The sequence below is a fragment of the Sorex fumeus genome, unplaced genomic scaffold (assembly GCF_029834395.1).
Source record: "Sorex fumeus unplaced genomic scaffold, SorFum_2.1 ptg000081l, whole genome shotgun sequence".
Taxonomy (NCBI): domain Eukaryota; kingdom Metazoa; phylum Chordata; class Mammalia; order Eulipotyphla; family Soricidae; genus Sorex; species Sorex fumeus.
The window spans coordinates 14,408,830-14,432,032 of record NW_026606138.1 but is presented as its reverse complement, the minus strand read 5'-3'; the positions used below and the strand labels follow the sequence as shown (position 1 = coordinate 14,432,032).

The 23,203-nt window shown below is 49.7% G+C and overlaps 1 protein-coding gene across 1 annotated transcript in view; it reads right to left on the bottom strand.

Moving 5' to 3' along the window:
- MYO1E (myosin IE) overlaps window positions 1-23,203 on the bottom strand; it is a 190,971-nt gene that overhangs the window by 60,879 nt on the left and 106,889 nt on the right. Inside the window, exons 5-10 of the mRNA XM_056130676.1 lie at window positions 19,353-19,440; window positions 14,425-14,514; window positions 10,305-10,436; window positions 7,946-8,080; window positions 6,067-6,199; window positions 418-614 (exon numbers count right to left, since the gene is read on the bottom strand). Coding sequence (XP_055986651.1) covers window positions 418-614; window positions 6,067-6,199; window positions 7,946-8,080; window positions 10,305-10,436; window positions 14,425-14,514; window positions 19,353-19,440 — 775 coding nt within the window. The remainder of the gene's footprint in view (window positions 1-417; window positions 615-6,066; window positions 6,200-7,945; window positions 8,081-10,304; window positions 10,437-14,424; window positions 14,515-19,352; window positions 19,441-23,203) is intronic.

The window sequence follows — 23,203 nt, the reverse complement described above, 5'->3', positions numbered from 1 at the left end:
CCTGGGAAAAAACACACAAACAAACAAACAAAAACAAAGAACAGCCTAGAAATATTAATGACCACAAGTATCATCTTTCTGGGGCTCTTGCTTTACTAAATATTTTGCCCTTAAGAAGTTATCATATTTGCTTTAGTTAATATATACATATATATTTTTTTGGGGGGGGTTATGCCAGGCTGTACTCAGGGGATGATAGTGGATGCTGGGGAGTGAACCTCGGCTGGCATGCAAGGCAAGCACCCTAACCACTGTACCATCACTATGGCCCAGAGTTAACAGTCTTGAGAGAGGGGCCAGGGAGATGGTACTGTGGTTAAGGCATTGTCCACTTTGCCTTGCCCAAGGCTGACCCCCAGCAGCTTTCCTCGTTAAGAGTAAGGTCTGAGGGGCACGGGTGTCTGCAGGGTCACTCACATCCACCAGGAAGTCAAAGAGCCGAGCGTGCAGGGCTTTGGCCAGCGCGTCCCTGGTGTAACACGCCTGCTCCACGTTGAGGGTCACGTTAATGGACTCGGACTTGCCACCCCACCGGCTGTCCATCTGCCGGCTTGTGAGCTTCTCCTTCAGCCGGTCCTGATTGATGCCCAGAAGATAGGCAGGAAAAGCCAGAACTACAGGAAGAAAATAAAACAGTCAGAAGAGTCATGTGTGCACCTGTTCATGCAGCACTATTCACGACAGCCACTACCTGGAGACGACCGAGTGCCCCGACACAGATGGCTGGATAGGGAAACTAGGGAAACCACACACAAACACACACACACACACACCACACAGAGACACGCACACACAAACCACACACATACACAAACACGCACACACCACACACAGATACACCCCCCCACAGACACACATACCACACATACAGATACACAGAGATAGACACACACACAGACACACGCACAAATACTACACAGACACACACACACTGCACACAGACACATACCACACCCACACAACACACCACATACCATACACACACAATGCACACATACCACATACATACTCTACACCACACAATCACCCACACACCACACACCTACCCACACATCTACAGACACCACTCAGTCCCCCTAGACACTGCACACACACCACACCCCCACACACTGCACCACACTCTCACACAGACGCCACATTCCCACACACCACACCCACACCACATACACCACACACACCACACCCACACACCCATCCACACAGCTACACACAGACAAACCCCCCACAGACACTACATAGACATCACTCACCCCCACACCACACCCACACCACGCCCACACCTCCATACCACACTCCACACCACCCCAACCCTGCCCCACACCACATACCACATACACACCACACACACACCACACCCCCAGACAGTACACACACACACACACACACACACAGAGGAATATTGTTCAGCTATAAGAATCGATGAAATTATGCAGTTTGCTGCTATGTAGGAGGATCTAGAGAGTACCCTGCTGAGAGAAGTCAGTCCAGAGGAGAGGGACAGAGTGGTCTCTTGTGTGATGTATAAAGAAACTCAGGGGCCCGGAACCACACTACAGCGGGAGGGCACTCGCCTTCCATGCAGCTGACCTGGGTTTGTTCCGGCATCCTATCTGGTCGCCTGAGCACTGCCAGAAGTGATCCCTGAGTGTAGAGTCTAGAGGAACCCTTGAGCATCGCCAGGTGTGGCCCCTCCAATCCAAACAGCAATAAAAGAAACACAGTAAGGGAAGAGCCAATGTCCAAAGGCTCAGGACCTGGGAACTGGAGGATGGCACAGAGCCCACTGGGAGGGAGGCGGCAGGGCAGGGCGAGGGGAGAGGTGGTGGGGAGCAGACACTCGGGGAACTCGGTGGGGGGCTGGAATGCTGTATTCCTGGGAACCCTATCATCAGCAGTCCCTGTCAATCAGGTTAAATAAGCCAAAACATGACTGTCTTTCAGATACCCACTGGCGCGTTTCAGGCCCTGGTTTACACCGCACTTCTATGGCCACCCTGCGCGTGTTGTCCCTCCGCACGCCCTACGACCCTCAGCTGGTAAGGGTGCTCATCTCTCACCCCCACACACCTGGCCACTTTGGCTTTCTCAGTGATTCTGTTAGACAAAGACAAGTCTTAGCTAATAAGTAGAACTAAATCAGTGATCCAAGAGGCAGGGCAGAGCAACTCTCCCTCCCCCACCCACCAGCCCGATCACAGTTGGAGACCCGAAAATGGGCATCCCCCATGCCTGCAGAGAAGGCCCCGAGGAACCCCATCACAAAATAGTTCTTTAGCTCCAAATATTGTTTCTGTGGACACCATTCTCAAAGAAACTGAGGTGCAGGATGGCATCAAGTGAATCATTACAGCTAACTCCATAATTGTTGGTTACTTAGCATGGGAAGGGTGTCTAGAGAGAGAGCACAATACAGTGGGGAGGGTGTTTGCTTTGCACGTGGTCGACTGGGTTCGATCTCAGGCATCCCATACGGTCCCTCCAGCCCTGCCAGGAGTGATCTTGAGCACTGAAGCAGGAGTAAGCCCTGAGCATGGCTGGGTATGACCCCAAAACAAAAGAAAAGAAAAATTGAGAAAATGCTCGAGTCCCAAACTCCCCAGTAAGGATAACGCGCTCGGTCTCACAGATGGTGCTAGAATGTCATGTGCTGACATTTCTCAGTATATGTTTTCCATGAGATGAAGTCAGTGAATACATTTGGAAAAAGTGCAACTGCAGGGAAACAAGGTATCTATTATCCCCTTAAATGTTCCAGAGAACTTTAAGTAGCAGAAGGCTTCTCACAAAATCCAATGCACTCACATGCCAGCAGCCATTTCCTTTGGTTTGCTTTTAGTGTTAGCACCTGTGGGGCCAGGGACGTGGCTCGGGGCTCTGGCATGTACCTAGCCTGTGGGAGGATCTGAGCTGGATACTTGGCACACAGAAAAGAAACATGTGTTAAGGAATCTGACATGTCTTCACCCAAGGAAATTCACCTTTGCAGAGAGCAATGGGCCGACACCTACACACCAGGCTGGATACACCTGGTGGAGTTAAGACCCAATGGACACGACCTGTCTCACATCTGAGAGGCCCTGATTTGGGGGGAGCTCTAATTCTGGAGGGTGCTGCCGACATAACGTGACACGCATCTCTCCTGTGGTTTCAGTAAGGACCCCTCACAGTTCAGAGCAGTTAAACAGAATAACCGGATACAGTGAGGGCTGTCCTCACTTGTTTCTTCTGTGAACAGGACTTCCCTGAAGACTCAAAGACAGGAAATGAACAACAGTGCATTGGGTAGGGCATGGGCCTCGCACGCAGCTGACCTGGGTTGGATTCCTGGCACCACATAGGTCCCCTGAGCCTAGCCAGGAGAAAGCCTTGGTCACAACCAGGTGTGTGTGGTCCCCCAAGAAACAAAACAACAAAACAACAAAACGGGAGGTGGCAAAAATACTCATGAACAGAGATGAAGAAATAAAGCAATATGGAGAATGTAACGGGGAAGATGCTTGCCTTGCATGTGGCCAGCCCAGGTTTGATCCGAGCACTGCCAAAAGGTCCCCTGAGGCTCACCAGGAGTGATTTCTGAGCACAGAATCAGGAGGAAGCCTGTGGGCTGCTGGTGTGAGAAGGAAAGCAAGAAAGCAAGCAAACAGGAGGGCCAAAGAGTGCATGAGACAAGACAGACGGGGCAGGCAGAGCAGCACACGACACTCCCACATCCCAGTCCCTACCTTAGCAGCACACTGGAGCGCCACAGGTGTTTGAAAAGCAAGGCACGGAATCTGGGAAAGCCGGAGGGACAGTGCGCGCATGAAGGCACTTGCCTTGCAGGTGGATGACCCTGTTCTGATTTCTGGAGCCCCATATGGTCCCTGAGCCCTGCCAGAAGAAACCCTGAGCAGAGAACCAGGAGAAAGCCCTGACCATTGCTGGGTGTGACCCCAACTTTCCCTCCCTCCCTCCCTCCCTCCAACACTAAAAAAATATTCAGGCATACAAGATTCACAAAGAGGAAATCCTGTACTTGCTCTAGAAACTCTCCAGAGTGTGGTTTTCGAGAGTAGGTGTTTATGGCTTATTTTCTTTAGTGACCCCCTGCGGCTGAGATGACAGGACTATGCGTTTTGGAAGCTCTTTCAGGCTGTATGTTCCCGTGAGAGGCGCAGGAGGGGCAAGAGTGTCAGCCTAGAAGATAGAGGCAGGCAGTGGGGACACAGAGGAGGTGGGGACATGACTCACTGCAAAAGGCCCGGTGACTCTGGCGCAGTAAGCAGAGCTACAGGGCGCATAAAGGAACCTGCTGGAAAGTGACGTTTCAGCACACTTTTTTTTTTTTTTTTGGCTTTTTGGGTCATACCTGGCGATGTGCAGGGGTTACTCCTGGCTCTGCACTCAGGAACCATCCCTGGCGGTGCTCAGGGGACCATATGGGATGCTGGAAATCGAACCCGGGTAGGCCACATGCAAGGCAAACGCCCTACCCGCTGTGCTACTGTTCCGCCCCTTCAGCGCACTTTCTAATGAACTAGATTCTCAGAACGGCAGTAAGTGCAAGCAAACACAGACTCCATTTGTGCTGTGTTAGTACAGAAGGAAGGAAAGCTGGTGAACGGTGGAAAAGACGAAACAAAACCAAATTCCCAATTCCCGTGCCTTGAGGATGCATCTGGGTAAGAGCGAGTTGGGCGAAATGAGTCAAAGTGGAGGGACAGACAAAACGGTCCCTCAGACGTGGGGTATAAAGATACAGAAAGGGGAGTAACAAACGTCCGAGGGTAACAGGAATTGAGAGCTAGCCTCACCACTGGGAGGCTGGCTTGGGGGCTGGGGCAGTGGTGAAGGGAAGTGGACACTCTGGTGGACCACGTGGTACTAGGAGTTGCTATGCATGAAACCCTGCCCGTAACAGTGAATGATGGCGCCTAAGATTTTAAAAGAGGAGAGAAAAAGAAAAGAGAAGGGAAGGGAAGGGAAGGGAAAAAGGAAATAAGAAGAGAAAAGGAAGGCGGCTGCTTTGGCTCCATGCACCGTTTCCTATGACCTCCAGCCCTCTCCTCCAGCTCCAGTTGGCGAAACTCACGGCAGTTGCCAGTCCTGGGTCTGGGCCAGCTGGCTGTGGAGGCTGCTGCGTCTCACCCTCTTTGCGTATGAAGCACTTCGGGGCCTGGGCATCTAGGGCTATGCTGCTGTGGCGGCCACAAGGTGGCTTTTCAGCACAGAGCAGCAATAAAGGAGCATCCCTCCAAGGAGGCAGGAGAAGCTGAGGCCTCTTCCAAGCCCTCGCTGTTCCAAGGCCATGGATGGGGCCCGAGGGGCAGGGCAGTGGGAAGGTGTTTTGCCTTGCATGTGGCTGGGCCAGCATCGATGCTCGACAGCCCACGGGTGCCCTGAGTACTGCCAGGAGTAACTTCGGAGCACCACTCGGTATGGCCTTCCCCAAACAAAAGAAGTAAAAGGCCAAGTGATCATCACGCCTCCTGCAGACACATGTGCGACTGTCACATGGATGGCATGTGCAAGAAAGGCTCGTGACATCATCATTAGTCACATCCCTGACTCCAGCCACCTCTAGGGTATTCACTGTTGTTCACCCCCTCTCCTCTCCTGCTAAGCATAATTCATTTCTTTATCAGGGAGGCATCAGGTTAGCAGAACTTCCCTCTTTTATCACCAAAAGAAAACAAATATGTTAAAAAAAAAAAAGAAAGAAAAGAAAAAGAGCCTTATTTGGAGTGGAAACAGCCTCGCTGCATTGTCAGCAGTGAGTGGGCTACTATTTATTGCAGAGATCTAAATTTATCGTCCTGGAAGAATGCTGAGAAAGGAAGAAAGAAATGCCTTCCTGGGTGGTTCAGGGCGGTGTGGATCCAGGCAAACCGGGCGGTTGTGGGTACAGACCCACACCCAGTGGCCACGGCGCCTGGGAACGAGTGGCCGGCCCACGGGACTTTCTCTTCTGCCACAGGAGACACCGAAGGGCCTTGTCTCTTCCCCAGACGCCCTGGCCTGTGCGTGTGTGGGGGGGTGTCCAGAGCACACGCCCCCGCTCCCTGCCGTCCCCCCGAGGACACTCACATTCCTCGCTGTCCACGGCTGCGTAGTTGCCCACTTCTTTGAAGCTGATGTTGCCCAGGTGGAGCACGCCCGCCACGATCTGCAGCACCAGCGTCTGCTCCTCGGCGAAGATGCCAATCACGTTCATGGCGTGCTGCGAGAGAGAAGACAGTGTCAGCACTGGGGCACAGCTCCTGCGGCCCGAGGGCGCTGAAGCCCCTAAGGACACAGCAACACCCTCACACAGGCTGGCTTGGCCGGCTGGGGAGACCGGCGTGCTGGGCGGATGGCTGTTTTGAGTTTAAGATGGATGCAGCCTGCAGTTTTGTAAACCCCCGCCCCCCCCCCCCCCAATCCCCTAACAACCGCAACATCGGGGGTGGGGTGGGGAGGAAAGGGGGCTTCAGATGAGGCAGTGGCTGTGTGGTGTGCTGGCAACTCCCTGGCCCCCGACAATGCCCTGGGGGTCCTTTCAAGGCACCTTCTGAGACCATAGGGCCTGTGTATAGACGGTGCTTGGTGCTGGCAAGTGGATCTGCATTAGCAATGCACAGGGCAGCAGGTAAAAGCACCCTGGGAAAAACCCCTGTGGAAGCAGCTGCTAGAATGCCTGACTCTTAGTGAGCTGCCTTCCAAGAGGACCGTACGCCAGGCCAGATCCAGACCCCTCACCCAGTTCCATAGGGGCCAGGTTGCTTTATTACTCCACCTTGCTCCCGGGACACCACCTAATTAGGGACCTTATGTCTTTTAGAAACAAATATTTACCTTCCTTCCACCAGGACCTGCAAAGAAAACCTTTGCACTGGGCTCTGGAGCTGGGCGGAGGGATGGGTCTGACCAGGAGCTAACTGAAAGGTGACACAGTTCTCCCAGACCAAATGGGTAACTAACTCCCTGCGAGGAAGCTTCAGGGATGGAGAGATAGGTGCTCAGCAGTCTGGGTACACGCCTTGCCCACCAGAGATCTGGGTGTGACTCCTGGTAACGCATGGTCCCTCAGATACCACCGGCAGTGATCCTCGGACACCAGGCCAGAAGCGGCCCTGAGCCTTGCTGGGTATGACTCACCCCACCAAAATAAATAAATACATAAATGAATAAAAGACACCTAAATTACAAGAAAGTTCTAGATACTTTTAGGTGGTTTCCTACAAGATATGGCCGCTCAATAAACCGGCACATTTTAGGGGTTTTGTTTTGGGCGACATCCAGGGATCACTCCCGGTGGTGCTCGGGGAGTGAGTGTGGGCTGGTGTGTGCACAGGCAAATGCCTTCACCCCTGCATTACCTGGCAGATAAAGGGCCGGCCCAGGGCAGATGGGGAGTGTGGCGGGAGGAGGGGTGCAATGTCCTGAATCTCTAACCGGGGCGGGAGGCAGCATACGGTGAAGGCGGTGGAGGTGCTGGCCTCGCACCCTGCTGACCCGGCTCAATTCCCAAATACTACCCGGTGTCACTCCTGAGCGTAAAACTAGGAACAGTCTTGAGCACTCTTGGGTGCAGCCCAAGACCACCCCGTACCACCCTCCAAGCACAATAAAGAAGTCAGCCTAAGTCTGACCCAGCCCCTACGAGGCCCTTTGCTTTGTCTTCCTGAGAAAATAAATCTTCACGTGCAAAAGAGATAAGCAAAGAGCGACAGCACTCAGCAACACTCTCAGCTGCAAACTGCTGGCCCTGCCCACGACACCGGCGAGTCCCTTTCTGGCTTTCTCCAACTGAGCTGGGCCCGGCCAGCAGGACTCGGGGTCTGAGGGATCGCATCAGGCACTCAGGGAAATGCAGAGCTGATGAGAATGCACGAGGAGGGAGTCCGCACCCTCCTGCCCGGATCTCTCTCTGCCGGGTCTGGCCCCGTCCTGTACCCACTGGTCCAGCACTGACTCACTGACTCACCAGCGTTTCCTGAAACTCTCTCCTGTCATCGATGTCATCCACCTTGTAGGAGCCGGAAAGGCTCAGGTAGTAGTAATAGTCCATGCTGGTGATGCCGAGGCTGTGCTTCTGCTCTGCCGAGGCACCCTCGATGAGCTGGAGCAAGAAGAGAGTGTCGGGACAGGGGACCCTGGAACCAACAATGCCCACCTTCCTCCCCCCATCCCTGGCTCGCTGCAGCCCTCGAGCCCAGCACAGGACATGCTAGATTCCGGCTTGGTAAATAGATCCATGGTGTTGATCTTCAGAATATGGAGGGACTTCAGAGAATCTGCTATCCTTGAAGACTCTCTTGATTAATTTCTCCCAAGTCTGTTTTATTTGGGGGCCCCACCTGGCAATGCTAAGGGCTGACTCCTGGTTCTGTACTCAGGGCACCCCAAGTCCCAGGTAGGAACCATTTCTCCCCCACACTCATTCCCACAGGAGTTGACTGCCACCCAACAGCAACAATTTCTCCAGGTCTGAACCCTCTCTTCTCTGAGTCCATCACTTCCCCGGCCCCTAGTCTGGCTGTTTCCAACCTGAAGGCAGAGAACTTTTGGAAAGGACTTGGGGCTGGCATTTATTGAGAGGGCTCCTGGAAACAATTTTGAACTTCTGTGTAGTGCTCAAAAAGTAATATATGATGCATGCGATTCACAAAATCCTTTTCAATTATCTGTACATGTTGCTTTGATTAGTACAATAAAAAGCCTTGTTGAATTCACAGAAGCATCTGAGCCCTTATGTATTCTTCCAAGCAACAGAACAACTATACTCTATGATTTAAAATGTCTATAGAAAAAACAAACTGAATGTGCATTACCAACTTTGCCTACTAAAATAAATGACCTTCAAACTTTCACAGAAGGAAAATGGAATTAAAAAAATTGTTGCAGGACTTTCTTCAACAATAAACTAAAGTAGACCTCCAATACAGGAATAAAAATGTACAGGTGAATAGGGAAAAAACTGTTTATGATTTCATTTCAATTTAAGAACATTGAAAAACAGTTGAGCCAGATGATTACAGAGAGCTGAGACACAATTTAAAAGCATCCTGCAAATTGCTCCAGCCTTGACCTCTCCAGAGCAAGACTATCTTTTTTTTTTTTTTTTTTTTTTTTTTTTGCTTTTTGGGTCACACCCGGCAATGCTCAGGGGTTACTCCTGGCTCTGCACTCAGGAATCACTCCTGCTGGTGCTTGAGGGACCATATGGGATGCTGTAGGCTGCGTGCAAGACAAATGCCCTACCTGCTGTGCTATCACTCCAGCCCTGGCTTGTTGTTTTGGTTTTTTGATTTTTGGTTTGTTTTCTAGTTTTGTGGTTGAAATGGTGAAGGCTGGACTGCATGCATCATCTCTCATATCCAAAACCTGTGTTCTACTACTGGGACATGTTGCCTGCCCAAGGTAATATTCTTGAGCCTCTTTCAAGTCTTCTGTCCACGAACCCCCTCTGGAGACATCTGCTCAGGCAAACACAGAGAGCCCTGGCTCACTCACCAAGCCTGTGCCAACCCGTGGCCACTGTTCCTTCAGGGTCCCTGACTCGGTCTCACCCCGTGTCTTTGTACAAGCCAACCCTCCATGCCAATTCCTCTCTGGCAAGAATCAAACATTGACTTTTGTTTTGAACTTACATCAATGACTTTTTGATTATGCATCTTAGGGCCATGTGGATCACTTCATCCCAGCTAGAATTTACTCTCCTTGTGGGTAAAGGCTCTCACTACTTTTTTGTTTGTATATATTTTGGGGGGCTGGAGCGATAGCACAGTGGTAGGGCATTTGCCTTGCGCGCAGCCGGCCCGGCCAAGCTGGGTTCAATTCCTCCGCCCCTCTCGGAGCTACCAAGAGTAACTTGCCCGCACGGCAAAGCCTGGCAAGCTCCCGTGATGTAGTCAATATGCCAAACACAGTAACAACAAGTCTCACGATGGAGACGTTACTGGGCCTGCTCGAGCAAATCGATGAACAACAGGAGGACCGTGATCCGTGATCTATATATTTTTTTTGGGGGGTAGGGTGGGATGGTGGGGCTCACCCAGTGATGCTCAGGGGTTACCATTAGCTTTGCACTCAGGAATTACTCCTAGCGGAGTTTGGGGGACCACCTGGGATACAGAGGATGAATTCAGGCTGGGCAAGTGTAAGGTAAGTGCCTTATTTCTCTGGCCCATTTTATTTTATTTTTTTGCACACCTACTTCTGCTCAAATTATAAAGATTCCTTAGCCTGCAGTTTAGATTGCCTGAATCTAAGAGCTGAGAAAAAAAAAATGCTGAGGGGAAGAGGAACAGGGATGTTGAAAAGAACGAGAGCTGAAGGCAAACCTGGTAGAAGATGTGGAAGCTGCGCTCCCCGGGGTTCCGCATCACCACGCGGGACTTCTCCAGGAGGAAGTTGGAGATCTTCCCACCATCCGGCTCCCCACCTGGGCTGAACTGGATTTCAAAGTATTTTCCCTGCAAGAGTTAGGGATTTCCTCAATGGCTGGTGACCAAAAACACCATGTTCCAAACAGGGCTTTGCATGCAGTAAATAATTCAAGGAAATTCACTAATGAACGAGACATTCAGAATGATTCCGTGTTGTGGACTTGATTTCCTCATTTTTTCTTCTCAGACAATGACTCAAGTTTTGTCCAATCACACGATTCTGTACTGAGAGAATACCCTTCTAGGGCATCTAAATAAGGAGAGGCTCGGTCCCTTGCCCAGTTCTCAAGCTCCTTCCCACCCCACCGGAAGATGCTTGCTTGCCAAGCCAGGAGGTGTAAAAATCAGAACAGGATTCACACAGTCCCCTTGATCTAACGAGAGTGAACTCCGCTGGCCGCCTGTGGAGAAAACAGACTTCCCCGGAAGAGAAAAGGGCCTTTGAGCAAGTGGGATCCCTCTAGCCCCTGCAGCGTGAGCAGCGGGGACCCCTCAGGCTCCTGCAGCAATGTGCAGCTACTGTAAGAGACCCCTGGGTGAGCTGGAGATGGCTCCACACAGGAAGGCTCAGTGGTGCTACTATCTCTCACTGAGCTTCTCTCTGGTCTGCAGAGACATTTCTCTTTTAGGGGGTGGGGGCCGGGTGGGGCAGAGCTCTGGGTACCAGGCAGGGCTGGGAATTAAAGCGAGGCTTCTGCAAGCATCATTGCTCCAGCCACCCAACAACATCTGAAACACCCTCCTGGGCCACGAGGGAGACCTGAAGCACAGGAAGTGACAGGGTGGGAGAACTGGGCCTGGCGTGGCCCAGGGGAGACCTGGACAACAGCCCAAGCCCCATGAAGTGGTGTGAGCACGCCATCTGCACATCCACCAGGTGCAACTCATTCTGCCAGGCCTCAAGTCTGCCACGGACCCCCGAGGCAGCTCAGACTGGCCAGGTGGACCTTCCTCTGGCATGTGCTGGAATACGGGGTTCTGTCACTGCCCACTCTCAGCTGCCCTAATGAGGCGGCGCCGGCCAGGAGAGATACAGGATGTGCAAACTCCCCGGCCCTCTAGCAGGGCACCGGCTGCCTGTCAGAGAGACTGGAGGCCTTTTCCACAGTAGGTGCCCAGAGCTGTGCAGACACAGAAATCATCCCTCAGCAGCGCTTTAAGGCAGCGGGGATCAGACCGGGCCCCGGCAACACGGCAAGGGAAGGCTGACCCCACCGCTGCTCAACAGTGAAGGAAGGGAAGGGATAATTCCTAAGGGAAGGGCAGGGAGTTTAGCTCTTTAGTAGAGGCAGGGGTGGGGGAGGGGGAGGAAAGGGCAAAGGCATGTTCACAATGAAATGCAGAGAAGCCTCAGTTCCGGGTAGTGTTTCCTTCCTCAGCTAGGTACTGGGTACACTGTGTTTTTATACTGACTTGCTGATGTTCCAAATACTTTATCATCACTTTGCTTGGGGGAGATGTGAACAGAGGGGAGACCAAACCTGGGGCCTCCTATGTGCACACTGTGGGCGCTGCCACTGAGCTGCAAGCCTAGTTCTATAATCTCTCTCTCTTTTCGGGACGGGTGTGACGGGGTTGGGTCACACCTGGCAGTACTCAGGGCTTCCTCCTGGCTCTGTGCTCAGGGGTCACTTTTGGTGCTGCTTGAGGAATCATGTGGTGCCAGGAATTGAACCTGAGTCAGCTATATGCAAGTAAGTGCTTTCATGGGCTGTTCTATCTTTCCAGCCACAAACATACTTTCTTAAAGCTAAAAAAAAAAATTATAAATAAAAATGATGATTTTTCAAATGTGCACACTAAATGTTCATAGCTTAAGCTGAATCATCAATAATTCTACCCTAATATCACTGCTACCTTCTCTACTAATCACTGCAACAGTATGCTCCAACTCTGATTTCTAGAAGTTGGTTTTTTACATGGTGTGCATTTTAAAACACATTCTATAATACTATAATTTTTTTAAAAAAATTAATGCCATACATATCTTTCAAAATAAGCCATTATTTACAGGGTACTCAGATATTACACCTTTTTTTTTTCCTTTTAGGATTTTTGGGTCATAGCTAGCAGTGTTCATGGGGTATTCCTCATTCTGTGCTCAGGAATAACCCCTGGCAGTGCTCAGGGGACCCATAGTGGTCCAGGGATCAAATTGGAGATTGGAGTCAGCTACCTGCAAGGCAGGCTTTGTACCCCTGCACCATCTCTCTGACCCCCAAATGAAACATCTCAGAGAAAAGTACTACTATTTAGTACTACTAAATTTAAACTTTTTTTTTTATTAGTGAGACATCATGAGGTACAGTTGTAGACCCCAAAATTTTTGTGCTTGGGTTTCAATCATACTAAATTTAAACATTTTAAACTGAAATATAAATTTCCAAATTATTTTCTGGGGATGAATTAGTTTATCTTCATCCAAGAGTATCTTTTCTGTACCATTGTCAAATTCTGTGACAACCAGACAGAGAGAAAAAATAATATGTAGCTGCGATTTATATTGTCTCATTATTAATGGGAATATATTTGATGTTATCAGATCTTAGGTGTGTTGTGTGTATGTGAGTGTGTGTGTGTGTGTGTGTATGTGTGTATGTGTGTGTGGACTGTCCAACCAATCTTTCCCATCTTCACATTAGGGTTGTGTGAAATTTTATCACTAGTAAAATAATAAAATCAGGGTTTAATGTTGCTTTATACAAACTGATTGATAATGTTCCTTGTGAGAGATAATCAAGGAAAATACAAATTTAATCGTTTTCAGTTCTCTCTGCCAGCGGCAAAGAGAGGGGGATGGAGAGTGAAAGTCCATCTGAGTTAGGCCCATGCTAAAGGCAGGCGAGCGACGGGAGTAGGGGAGGCAAGCGGAAAACTCTTTCATATCTTTTGCTCTATATCATTACCCAGACTTCTTTACGATAACAGAGCCCAGGCACAGTGTCGGGCAGGGGGAGAGTGGAGCAGAGGAAGAGATGGAGCGAGAAAGGGTGGGGGGGAAGAGAAGTATAGAGTGAGGCAGGGAGAGAGGGAGAGGGAGAAAGAGGAAGAGTGGAGTGGGGGAGAAAGAGAGATGAACGGTTAAGTAGACAGCATGGATAATATTGAACAGCAAGGAAAATGAACATGACTCAGGGAGATAGAACTCACCAGGGGACTTGACAATCATGGCAAGAGTTTTCTTGGAAATAGAAGCTTCCTTTCAATAGAAGAGTGAAAAAGAAATTGATTTTCCTTGAACTTCCCACTGACTGACTTATTTTAAAATGGCCTTAAACCAGCCTCACAGACGGCTCCTGGAACGCGTTAACTGCCAGACATAACCTGTGCCCGAGATCAACGCGAAAATCTACAGAAATTCAAGTTACTGGGCAAATACTTCTTACTTTGCACATGGGGCCTTTTTTTTTGTCGAGGGAAATATATTCCTATTCATCCTTGTCAGACTTCCAGGAGACAGAGAAATGTGTGAGTGGGCCTTCCTGACAGTGCATCTGGCTGGCATCCCATGGCCGTGGGCCAGCTCAAGGCAGTGCCAGGCCATGCCCAGTCCCCTCCTGATGTGACTGCTATGTGGAGGCCCGCAGAATGAACACACAAAGCTGAGTACCACGGGCTGGCTGACAGGTAGGGAAGGGTCTCCCCAGGTAACAGGTGGTGTGTCTGCCCCTTGTGTCTTCACGGAAGGTTCTAGCACAGACAACTACAGCCACCCAGTCTACTCGTCTACTCAGCTCAAGCTACTCCATCCTCCTGGGAGAAGAAAAGCTATGAAGCAAGTGCCTCCAGGACCAACATAATACCTGCATCAATGGTCTCTCTCCTCTGTAAGGCAAAGACACGTGGAGAACCTCCTTAGCAAGTCTCTTAAGGACAAAAATGAGGCTCCTGAGTGACTCCAGTGGACAGGCAGGCCAAAGTCGGGCGAGCAGAAGAGACACAGAGGAAGCCATCCAGCCCCAGGGTCTGTGAGCAGCACCCTTAACCCAGGCCCCAGCACCCCCAGGACACTCACAAATCGGCTGGAGTTATTGTTCCGGACAGTCTTGGCGTTGCCGAAGGCCTCAAGCAGTGGGTTGGACTGGAGGATGATGTCCTTGACGTGCTGTGCAGAGACGAATGGGAAAGTGTGAGCAGTTGTGCCCAAGGGAACCCAATGTGGCCTCTGGAACCAGGACCAGGCCAGAGGGAGCCCCAGACGCATGTGCACCCGGAAACAGAACCGGGCCAGAGGGAGACCCTAACACTTCCCGGACACTTATGCTTTCCTGCAGGTATTCCCACGGCCAGTCCTGGGTGCAGGATTTCCTGCCTATGCCAGTAAGCCAGGAGCCATCCCGGCTGGGTTCTGGTGGCAAAAGCTGCTCTCTCTCCCCTGTGTGCCACAGAGTGGACGGGACCCAGCCCCCAGCTGCTCCCTCAGCCTCCGCCCCCTCCTGCAGCCCACCCTCACCTTCACCCACTGCCCTGCAAGACAGACTCCAGAGGGGACTCTGAGCATCTGATAAGGCAGTGGATAAGGCCCCATGCTCCCCACATTTACACAAGTCCTCTAGGGACTGTGTTACAGTGGACATAGGGAACCACCCTCAGTGACTGCAAAGGCCAGCAAAATCCCCGGTGACCTGGGAGCGACCCTCCGTGCTGGGTCCCAGGAGGGGTGAAGCCAGGCCAGGTCCACAGCAGGGAGAGAGAGAGAGGGGTTCTTGATGCCCCCAGCTTTGGGCCAGACCAAGAGTGTGCAACAGCCCCCACCCGGCAGCCCCACAGAGCAGTTGTGCTGGAGTCTCTACAGAGAGCCATTCCCGTACTTCTGATTATTCGCATGCTATGGCTCAGCGTGCTCCAGAAATAACAAGTCCTTGGCCGGTCTCTTCAGCTACTGACTAATTTCCAGCCAAGAGCTCGGTATCATTGTCCTCGTAAGAAAACAGGAAGAGAAAAATCAACACGAAACGTCTGCAGTCTGGCCCCTAGGTCACAGGTAGAACCAGATTCAGACTCAAGCTGCCGACCCCTTAGATAAACCATGATGTGTCCCCTACACACACTCCCCCCCCAATGGAACTGGAACACCGACCCCGGAAACCTCATTAGCATTGACCTGGAAGGCGCAGCTGGGGCCTCCCTGTGTCGGTTTAAGGCTTAGTCTTCCACCCCCTTCTAAAGACTCGTGGATTTAGTGAAACTCTGCTTTTCTTTGTAAAATTAATTTTTGGCTCTGTGTATCTACATTAATCTTTTCCACCTTTCTATTCATGGACCAAGCAAACCTAAGTGATTTATCAATACTCCCTTTCTCAGAGAGAGGGGGGAAGAGGGAGAGAGAGGGAGGGAAAGAGAGAAAGAGAGGGAGAGGGGGGAAAACAGAGATGCTTTCTTGTCCTGTTCCTTTCCTGAGTTATTGACATTTAAACTTTTTTGGGGGGTCGGGGGGATTCTCGTGGCAGTGCTTAGGGAATCACACCGTGACAGGGACTAAACCCAGGACTCCTGCATACAAAGCAGGAGCTCTTTACCTTGGAGCATCTTTCTGGTCCTAATAATTGGCATTTTAGCTGTGCATTTTTATGCATGTGTTCATCCACCATCTATCCATGCATTCACCCACCCATCTATCCATTCACCCATCCACCATCTATCCACCATTCATTTCCCTATCCATCCACCCAACCCACCATCCATTTATCACCCATCAATCTACCCGTTTCCCCATCCATCATCCATCATTCACCTTCCCACTCACTCACCCACCATCCATCCATCCACCCATCCTTCTCCCCCTCAATCTACCTGTCACCAAAGTATCTAAAAGATTTCTGTGATATGTTGGAAGCCTACGAAAGGAAAAGAGAAAAAGCAATGCAGGAGCCACCACAACACAGCATTCTGGGCTGCTGCCTCCAGGTGAGTCTTTATGGATGGGCTCTAAATATTGGGCTGAGGGAACCAAATGACCTGGACAACTGTCCCAGTGCCAGGGCTGCTCATGTCTCACTTATGTGCAGCTCGGCCCTCCCCTGGGCCAAGCAGTCGTGCACCACACACACGGTCTCACAGCTGAGCACCAAGACTGCCAAAGAGCTTAAAATCAGATTCTGATCTAGGTTAAAACAGAATCCATAACCAATTTCTTATGCTTTGAACTTTTTAAAATATGCTGCTCAAACACTTAAAGTTATGTATCATCTCTTTGTTGGACAGTGACACTGTCCTTTCGTTCTGTGCCAGAGCCACTTATAACATGAGAAATTCTGCGTGCAACTCCTTCCTTCCTTCCTTCCTTCCTTCCTTCCTTCCTTCCTTCCTTCCTCCCTCCCTCCCTCCCTCCTTCCTTCCCTCCCTCCCTCCTTCCTTCCTGGTCACATCTGGCAAGGCTCAGGGGTTATTCATGGCTCTGCACTCAGGAATTACTCCTGGCAGTTGTCAGAGGACACTGGAATGCTGTGTACTGAACTCAGGTTGGCCATGTGCAAGGCAAGTGCCCTATCCACTGTACTATCTCTCTGGCCCAATGACTACCAGTTTTCGGATCCCTGAAAGACATAATGCTAATTTACAGACAAAAGAGAATTCTGATACACTTTTGAAAAAAAAAAAAAACTAAAAACCACCCTACAGTAATAGCATCCTTTATTATATGATTTTGAATAAAAAAATATTCATCTTTAGGGGAAACTCTGCCATGGAGCCTGGGTCCCAGTGAGAGGTCAGTGTCTGGCTAGCAGTCTGGCATTCAGGGAACCTCATGAGGAGGCAGCAGGATGCCGTCAGGCTGGACACTGCTCTCTGGAGGACACTTGTGCTCCTATGCATGCCAACGCTGAGCCCGAAGTGAGTCGAACTTACGAGAGATGCAGTGGAGTCTCTGGTGACCAGGTGTTCCTTCTTGGCCCTGCACCCTCCTTCCCACTCCTGGTCTCATCCTGGGCCCCTCCCTCCCAGTACGCCTCTCCATGCCCCCCGCAATCCTTTTTCCCTTCTCTTTCCCAGGAGCTCAGAGGCTCGACGGGGGAATTCATTCATTCACGCGCCACCCAATAAGGGGTGTAGTAAGGTAATATGAGGAAGCACTGCCACTGGGTGAGCTCCAGTCGTCTTATGGAAGTCACCTAGCGTGCCAGCTGCTGTCCTGAGCAACACAGGAAGATGTCTGCGTGACACATCAGCCCATGTCAGCTGTTGGGCGCTCCTTGCCTGGTATCTGTGAAGAACCATGAGCATTTTTCTAGGCGTGGGGGACACATCTGCATAAGTAGAGCCAGGCTGCCTTGTGATATATTCTACATTGCAGCACATGATACAGAATACTGGAACCTTCTTCTTGGCTTTCAATTAATAATATATCCTGAAGATGACCCCATCCGAGTGTAGAAGTCTCCTTTTCCATGGCCGACTAACAGTCCAATTCTATCATGAGCCAAACAGGTCTCACTTGTTACTTTTCATTTTCATTTCATTTCATCATCCTGTTAATTGTCGATTGCCTCGAGCAGGCCCCAGTAACGTCTCTTTCATCCTAGCCCTGAGATTATATTCACGGCTCTTTAGGAGAATGAGACCCATCATTGTTACTGGTATTTGGCATATTTGGTAGGCCACGGGGAGTTTGCCAGACTCTGCCCTGTGCCACTTGTTACTTAGGGGTGTAAATTTAAGGGGCTTCTTTTTTTTTTGCTTTTTGGGTCACACTCGGCTTCTTTTTTTTTGCTTTTTGGGTCACCTCCGTTCCCAGAGTTCAACTTTCTTAAGCACAGGGGTTACTCCTGGCTCTGCACTCAGGAATTACCCCTGGAAGTGCTCAGAGGACCACATGGGATGCTGGGAATCGAACGTGGGTTGGCCGAATGCAAGACAAACGCCCTATCCACTGTTCAATTGCTCCAGCCCCAGGGTTTCTACTTTTTATCTTACCCCAAAGTGAGACATCAAATCACCGATGCACAAACCACAACAATGAAAAGAATTTTCTGATGCACACTTGTCAGACCAAAGGCTGTGCACATCAGTTTGATAGGTTTTGCCTCGATGTTCTCTATGAAAATGAACTAGCTCAGGCTTGAGCAGTAAACTGTGGAAGGAAGCATGTCCCCAGATTCTGACCAATTGGTCAATCTGACAGAAATAATTTTCTCTATTTTTTTTTATTCAAACGAGACCAAGTATTCCTAGCAGCTACAGGCGTCAAGCAGCGAGGTGTAGTTAAGAAACAACTTTATTTTAAGCAGGGGAATGGCAACAGCACTCACAGCTAAATTGTAGTCTAAATTCTGCTTGTCTATGTAGTTTTAATGTATAGTTCCTTTTATTATCATGAGGGTGAGCCTATTTTCTCTCAACAGGTGAGCCCTGTTTTTTGGGGGGTTGGGGGGAATACAGGCTTGGGTCACACCCAGCTGTGCTTAGAGCTAACTCCCGGCTCTGTACTCAGGGGACCATATGGGGTGCTGGAGATGGAACCTGGTCAGTGTCTTGCTCTATACCAACTTGAGGGTGAGACTATTTCCACGCTGTATACTGTTCCACGAGTTCTTTCTCATGCTTTTATTTTCCTCTTGGTCCTTTGTATCTTTCTATGGACTGTCAGCTCCTTTTCTATTTGACGTAATTTATCTCCAGCTTCCCCCACCACCTCCGTTCCCAGAGTTCAACTTTCTTAAGCTGACGTTTTGCCTGTGGAAGAAGGTATTTTTACGGACTGGAATGATAGTACCAGGTGAAGGTACTTGCCTTGTATGTGGCTGAGCCAAGTTTGATCCCTGGGAACTTCTATGGTCCCCTGAGCTCTGTCAGGAGTGATCCCTGAGTACAGAGACAGGAGTAAGCCCAAAGTATTGATGGGTGTGGCTCAAAAATAAAGAGAGAGAGAGACAGAGACAGAGAGAGAAGGGGTGCCTACATTTGATGTAGCTCAGGTGCTCACAATGGGCTCCACCAACTCACCTGCACTTTGGGGCCTCCTCCGGACACTCGGGACACGTAACTCATGATGTACTTAGCAGCCACTGTCTTGCCGGCACCGCTTTCACCACTGAGGAAAGACAAAAACAAACCCACCGATGCCATGAGTCCTGCGAACAGCAAACTCTTCCTGGGGAAAAAAAGCAACAAACCCCAAGCAGCACAGGCAAAGAACAGGCAGAAATAAATTTGGTTACACAAAAACAAAACCCAAATGAAACACTGGATACTGGCTCAGAATGGCAAACTACACCAGGATGAATGGGGTGGCCTCAAAGACTGGCACCCAAGATGAAGAGCTGACCTTGAATCCCAACATGAAACAGGCTAGACAATGACAGATTTTTGTTGTTGTTGTTGTTTGGGTCACACTCAGCAATGCTCAGGGGTTACTCCTGGCTCTGCACTCAGGAATTACTCCTGGTGGTGCTCGGAGTAATGCTGGGATGCTGGGAATCGATCCTGGGTCAACCGCGTGCAAGGCAAATGCCCTACCCGCTGTGCTATCGCTCAGGCCCCAAACAATGACACATTTTAACTAGAGGCAAATGACAAGGAACGTAAGAGACGAGTGGAAGGATGGAATGTGAAACCGCTTGACAAGAGGATCGTAAACCATGAAAACAAAACTAGAGTAACATGAAATGCCGTAGGTTCGATTCCAATCTGTGCCCAAAGAGCAGTCATGAACCCGAAAAGGAAAAAGACCAGCGGTACCGTAGAACATTCAGAGAGATCTGAGTAAGGAAGAGATACCCCAGAGACTGGTTTCAGTTCCTCGTTTTCCAAACTTTGAGCAATGCCTCTATTCCTTCTGTCACTAAAAAGAAAGAAAAAGTAGACACCCTCAAATTACTGGCCACGTGCCCTGAAACCGGGAAAAGCAACTTTATTTTAGAAGTTCTAAAATTAACTGATGAGGCAATATTCATCACATCCTGAGTAACAAAGAGCGCCTTCTGTCTGGGGCTACCTACGCGGGGAAAGCCTTTGTTTATAATCCAGTCAGTCTGCTCTTCAAAACCCCCATCTTCCTCCAAAATCCCCCAGAATTGATGGTGCACTGAATCAAAAACGGGCCACCATGAGACCAAGTTCTTGTGACTCTGCCACAAGGCTGGGAGAGAACAAATGGAACTGCAGAAATCCATGTCCCAGAGGATGATGAAACTCAAAACAAAACAGCCTGCTAAGGCTCCTGTGATGAGATTTTCGCTTGCTTTTGGTGACCAAGAATGTTGTGATGAAAGCAGATATGCTAATAAAAACAAAACAAAGTTAGAAAAAAAAGCAAAGGCATTGAGGGTGTTCAAAGGCAGGAAGTGTGGCCCCTGGTGAGCACATGTGAGTCATATGGCAGGTGGTGGTGAGCCCACCCACACAGCATCACGTGACCCTTCCCAGCACCCCTCCCACATCACAGCTGGGAAATGTGGATGTACCCTAGCCAGGAGCCAGGTGTGGGAGTGTGTCTGTGTGTGTGTGTGTGTGTGTGTGTGTGTGTGTGTGTGTTTGATCCCCCAATCACCATCGCAACATCAACAGCAATGGGCATGAGGGCAAGGTGTGAATAATAATTAAAAAAATCTGGCTGAAGAGATAATACAGGTGTTAAGGGACTTGCCTTGCAAATGCCCAACCATGGTTCCATCCCAGCTTCCCCTACGCTCCCTGAACACTGCCAGGAGTGATCCCAGGACACTGCTGAGTGTGGCCCACAACCCAAAACCCAAGCAAGAAGAGTTGGGGAAGGAAAGGGAAAAAAGTTTGGGGTAATAGAGCAAATGACCCACAAATACCCAACCTAATTTATGACCTAATTTACTTATCAATGGTTCAAGAAAAGAGAAAACATTTGCTAAGGGCATGACCCAAACAGGATGATCCCCTATTCCAAATGTCACAAAATTCCTGTACACCCCTGTCTCTGTCTCCAGAGACTCAGCAGCCACACCCATAAGCCACCTCTTGCTGGCACCTGATAATCGTGTCATCCATCCAGACTGCGTCTCCTTCTCTCCTGGAAGGGAGCATAGCATGATTCTTGCAATAGCCATGCCACTGGACCCCGCGCCAGGCTAGCCAGGAGCCAGGTGTGTTTCACTCGGGTGCCCGGGAGGAGGGCAGGTGAGACCCCTTCCCGCCCCAAGGGACTCAGCTCTGCAGCTGAAAATCTCCAGAACTCAGCCGCCACCATGCTCCACACGCTGGGAAGGGCCTCACCCACGAGTGAATCTATTCCTGGATCTCGCAATTCTTCAAACCACACACCCTACCCATACTCCAAGATTACCGCACCACATTTGATAGGGATTAAAGTAGGAGGCAACAAATCTTAGAGGGAAATATACATTTTTTTGTTTACAGATACACGTATAAAAAGCACACAAGGCTCAACCTTTGACAACATGTTAGTGATCTCTTATAGAAGGGCTTAATTAACCCCTTGGTGAAATACAACAATTTCCACACTTCTCTAAGGACACTTTTTTGTAGCATTTTCAGCGGTTTTTCATAACAATACAAAATACATTATTTCGGTTCTGCTTTAGGGCAGGGATAGGGGCTCGGGATGGAAACATCTGAAATATGGTGGTGGGATTGATGTTTGAATATTAAATGCAATCAAATATTGTCAACTACATAAAAATAAAAATAAAAAAAACAAATGTCAAAAAACTGACAATAATTTAAAATTTCCAAAGAAGAAGAACTGCAGGGTGAGATGTGACCCCTGTGGCTAAGAGCCTGTTTTGCAGTACTGGGGTTCTGGGGTCCACCCCTATCAACTCATGCCATTTCAGCACCAGGAGTGAAGCCCTGACAACAAGCAGAGAAAGTAGGGTCACCGAAAATGCCCATGGAGACAGGGGCCAAGTACTACCCATCAGGGCTCCAGCAGCAGCACCCACGCCCGCCTCTGCAGCTGTGCCAGGGGCTCGACCTCACTGCCCTGTGGGTTTTCTCTGCAGAGATATCCAGGCTCCAAATATCTCAGGTACTGCAACTGGGCTAAGAACTTGGGTTTCCCTCAGAGTCAGTCTTGGCAGCCTCTCCCCAACCCCCATACCCTGGTGCCCTGTGGCTGTATCCACCACCCACGTGAGCCGCGTGTCCACTCTCTAGCCAAACCATAGACCTGGAAGTGTCTGGACCACGCAGTACATGTGGCCATGCGACACCTCCTGAAGCTTGATAAATTCTTAGACAAGGAGTTACTAACCTGCAATCAGATTCAATATTGTTCATATAATTTTCTTGACCTATTGATTTTAATATTGCAACTTTTTTTTTTTTTTTTTTGCTTTTTGGGTCACAGCCAGTGATGCTCAGGGGTCATTCCTGGCTCTGCACTCAGGAATCACTCCTGGCGGTGCTTGGGGGACCAAATGGGATGCCGGAGATTGAACCCAGGTTGGCCACCTGCAAGGCAAACGCCCTACCAGCTGTGCTATCATTCCTAATATTGCAACTTTGTTATCTCATCACTTTTAGTCCTAGAATTGTATCAACAGTTACTGTTTTTTTTTCTACATTAAAAAAAAAACTGGGGTCACATGTCACAATGGTAATAAGCACAGATCAGTTCCGATGAGGAAACATTTTTATGTTTAGAATTCTCCACAGCCAGTTGCAGGCATGTGTGAGAGAGGAAGTGACAACACAGAATGATGTTTCCAGAGTAATGCAGCCCAGCACTGGGCTCAGTGACCCGGGATTAGACTCAGAACACGAAGACTCCTCACTAACGAAAGAAAGGGATAACCACTGGAGAGGGACTCGCTTCATATACTAAGCTAAGTATGTCAGACCCAATATTAGAACATATGCAC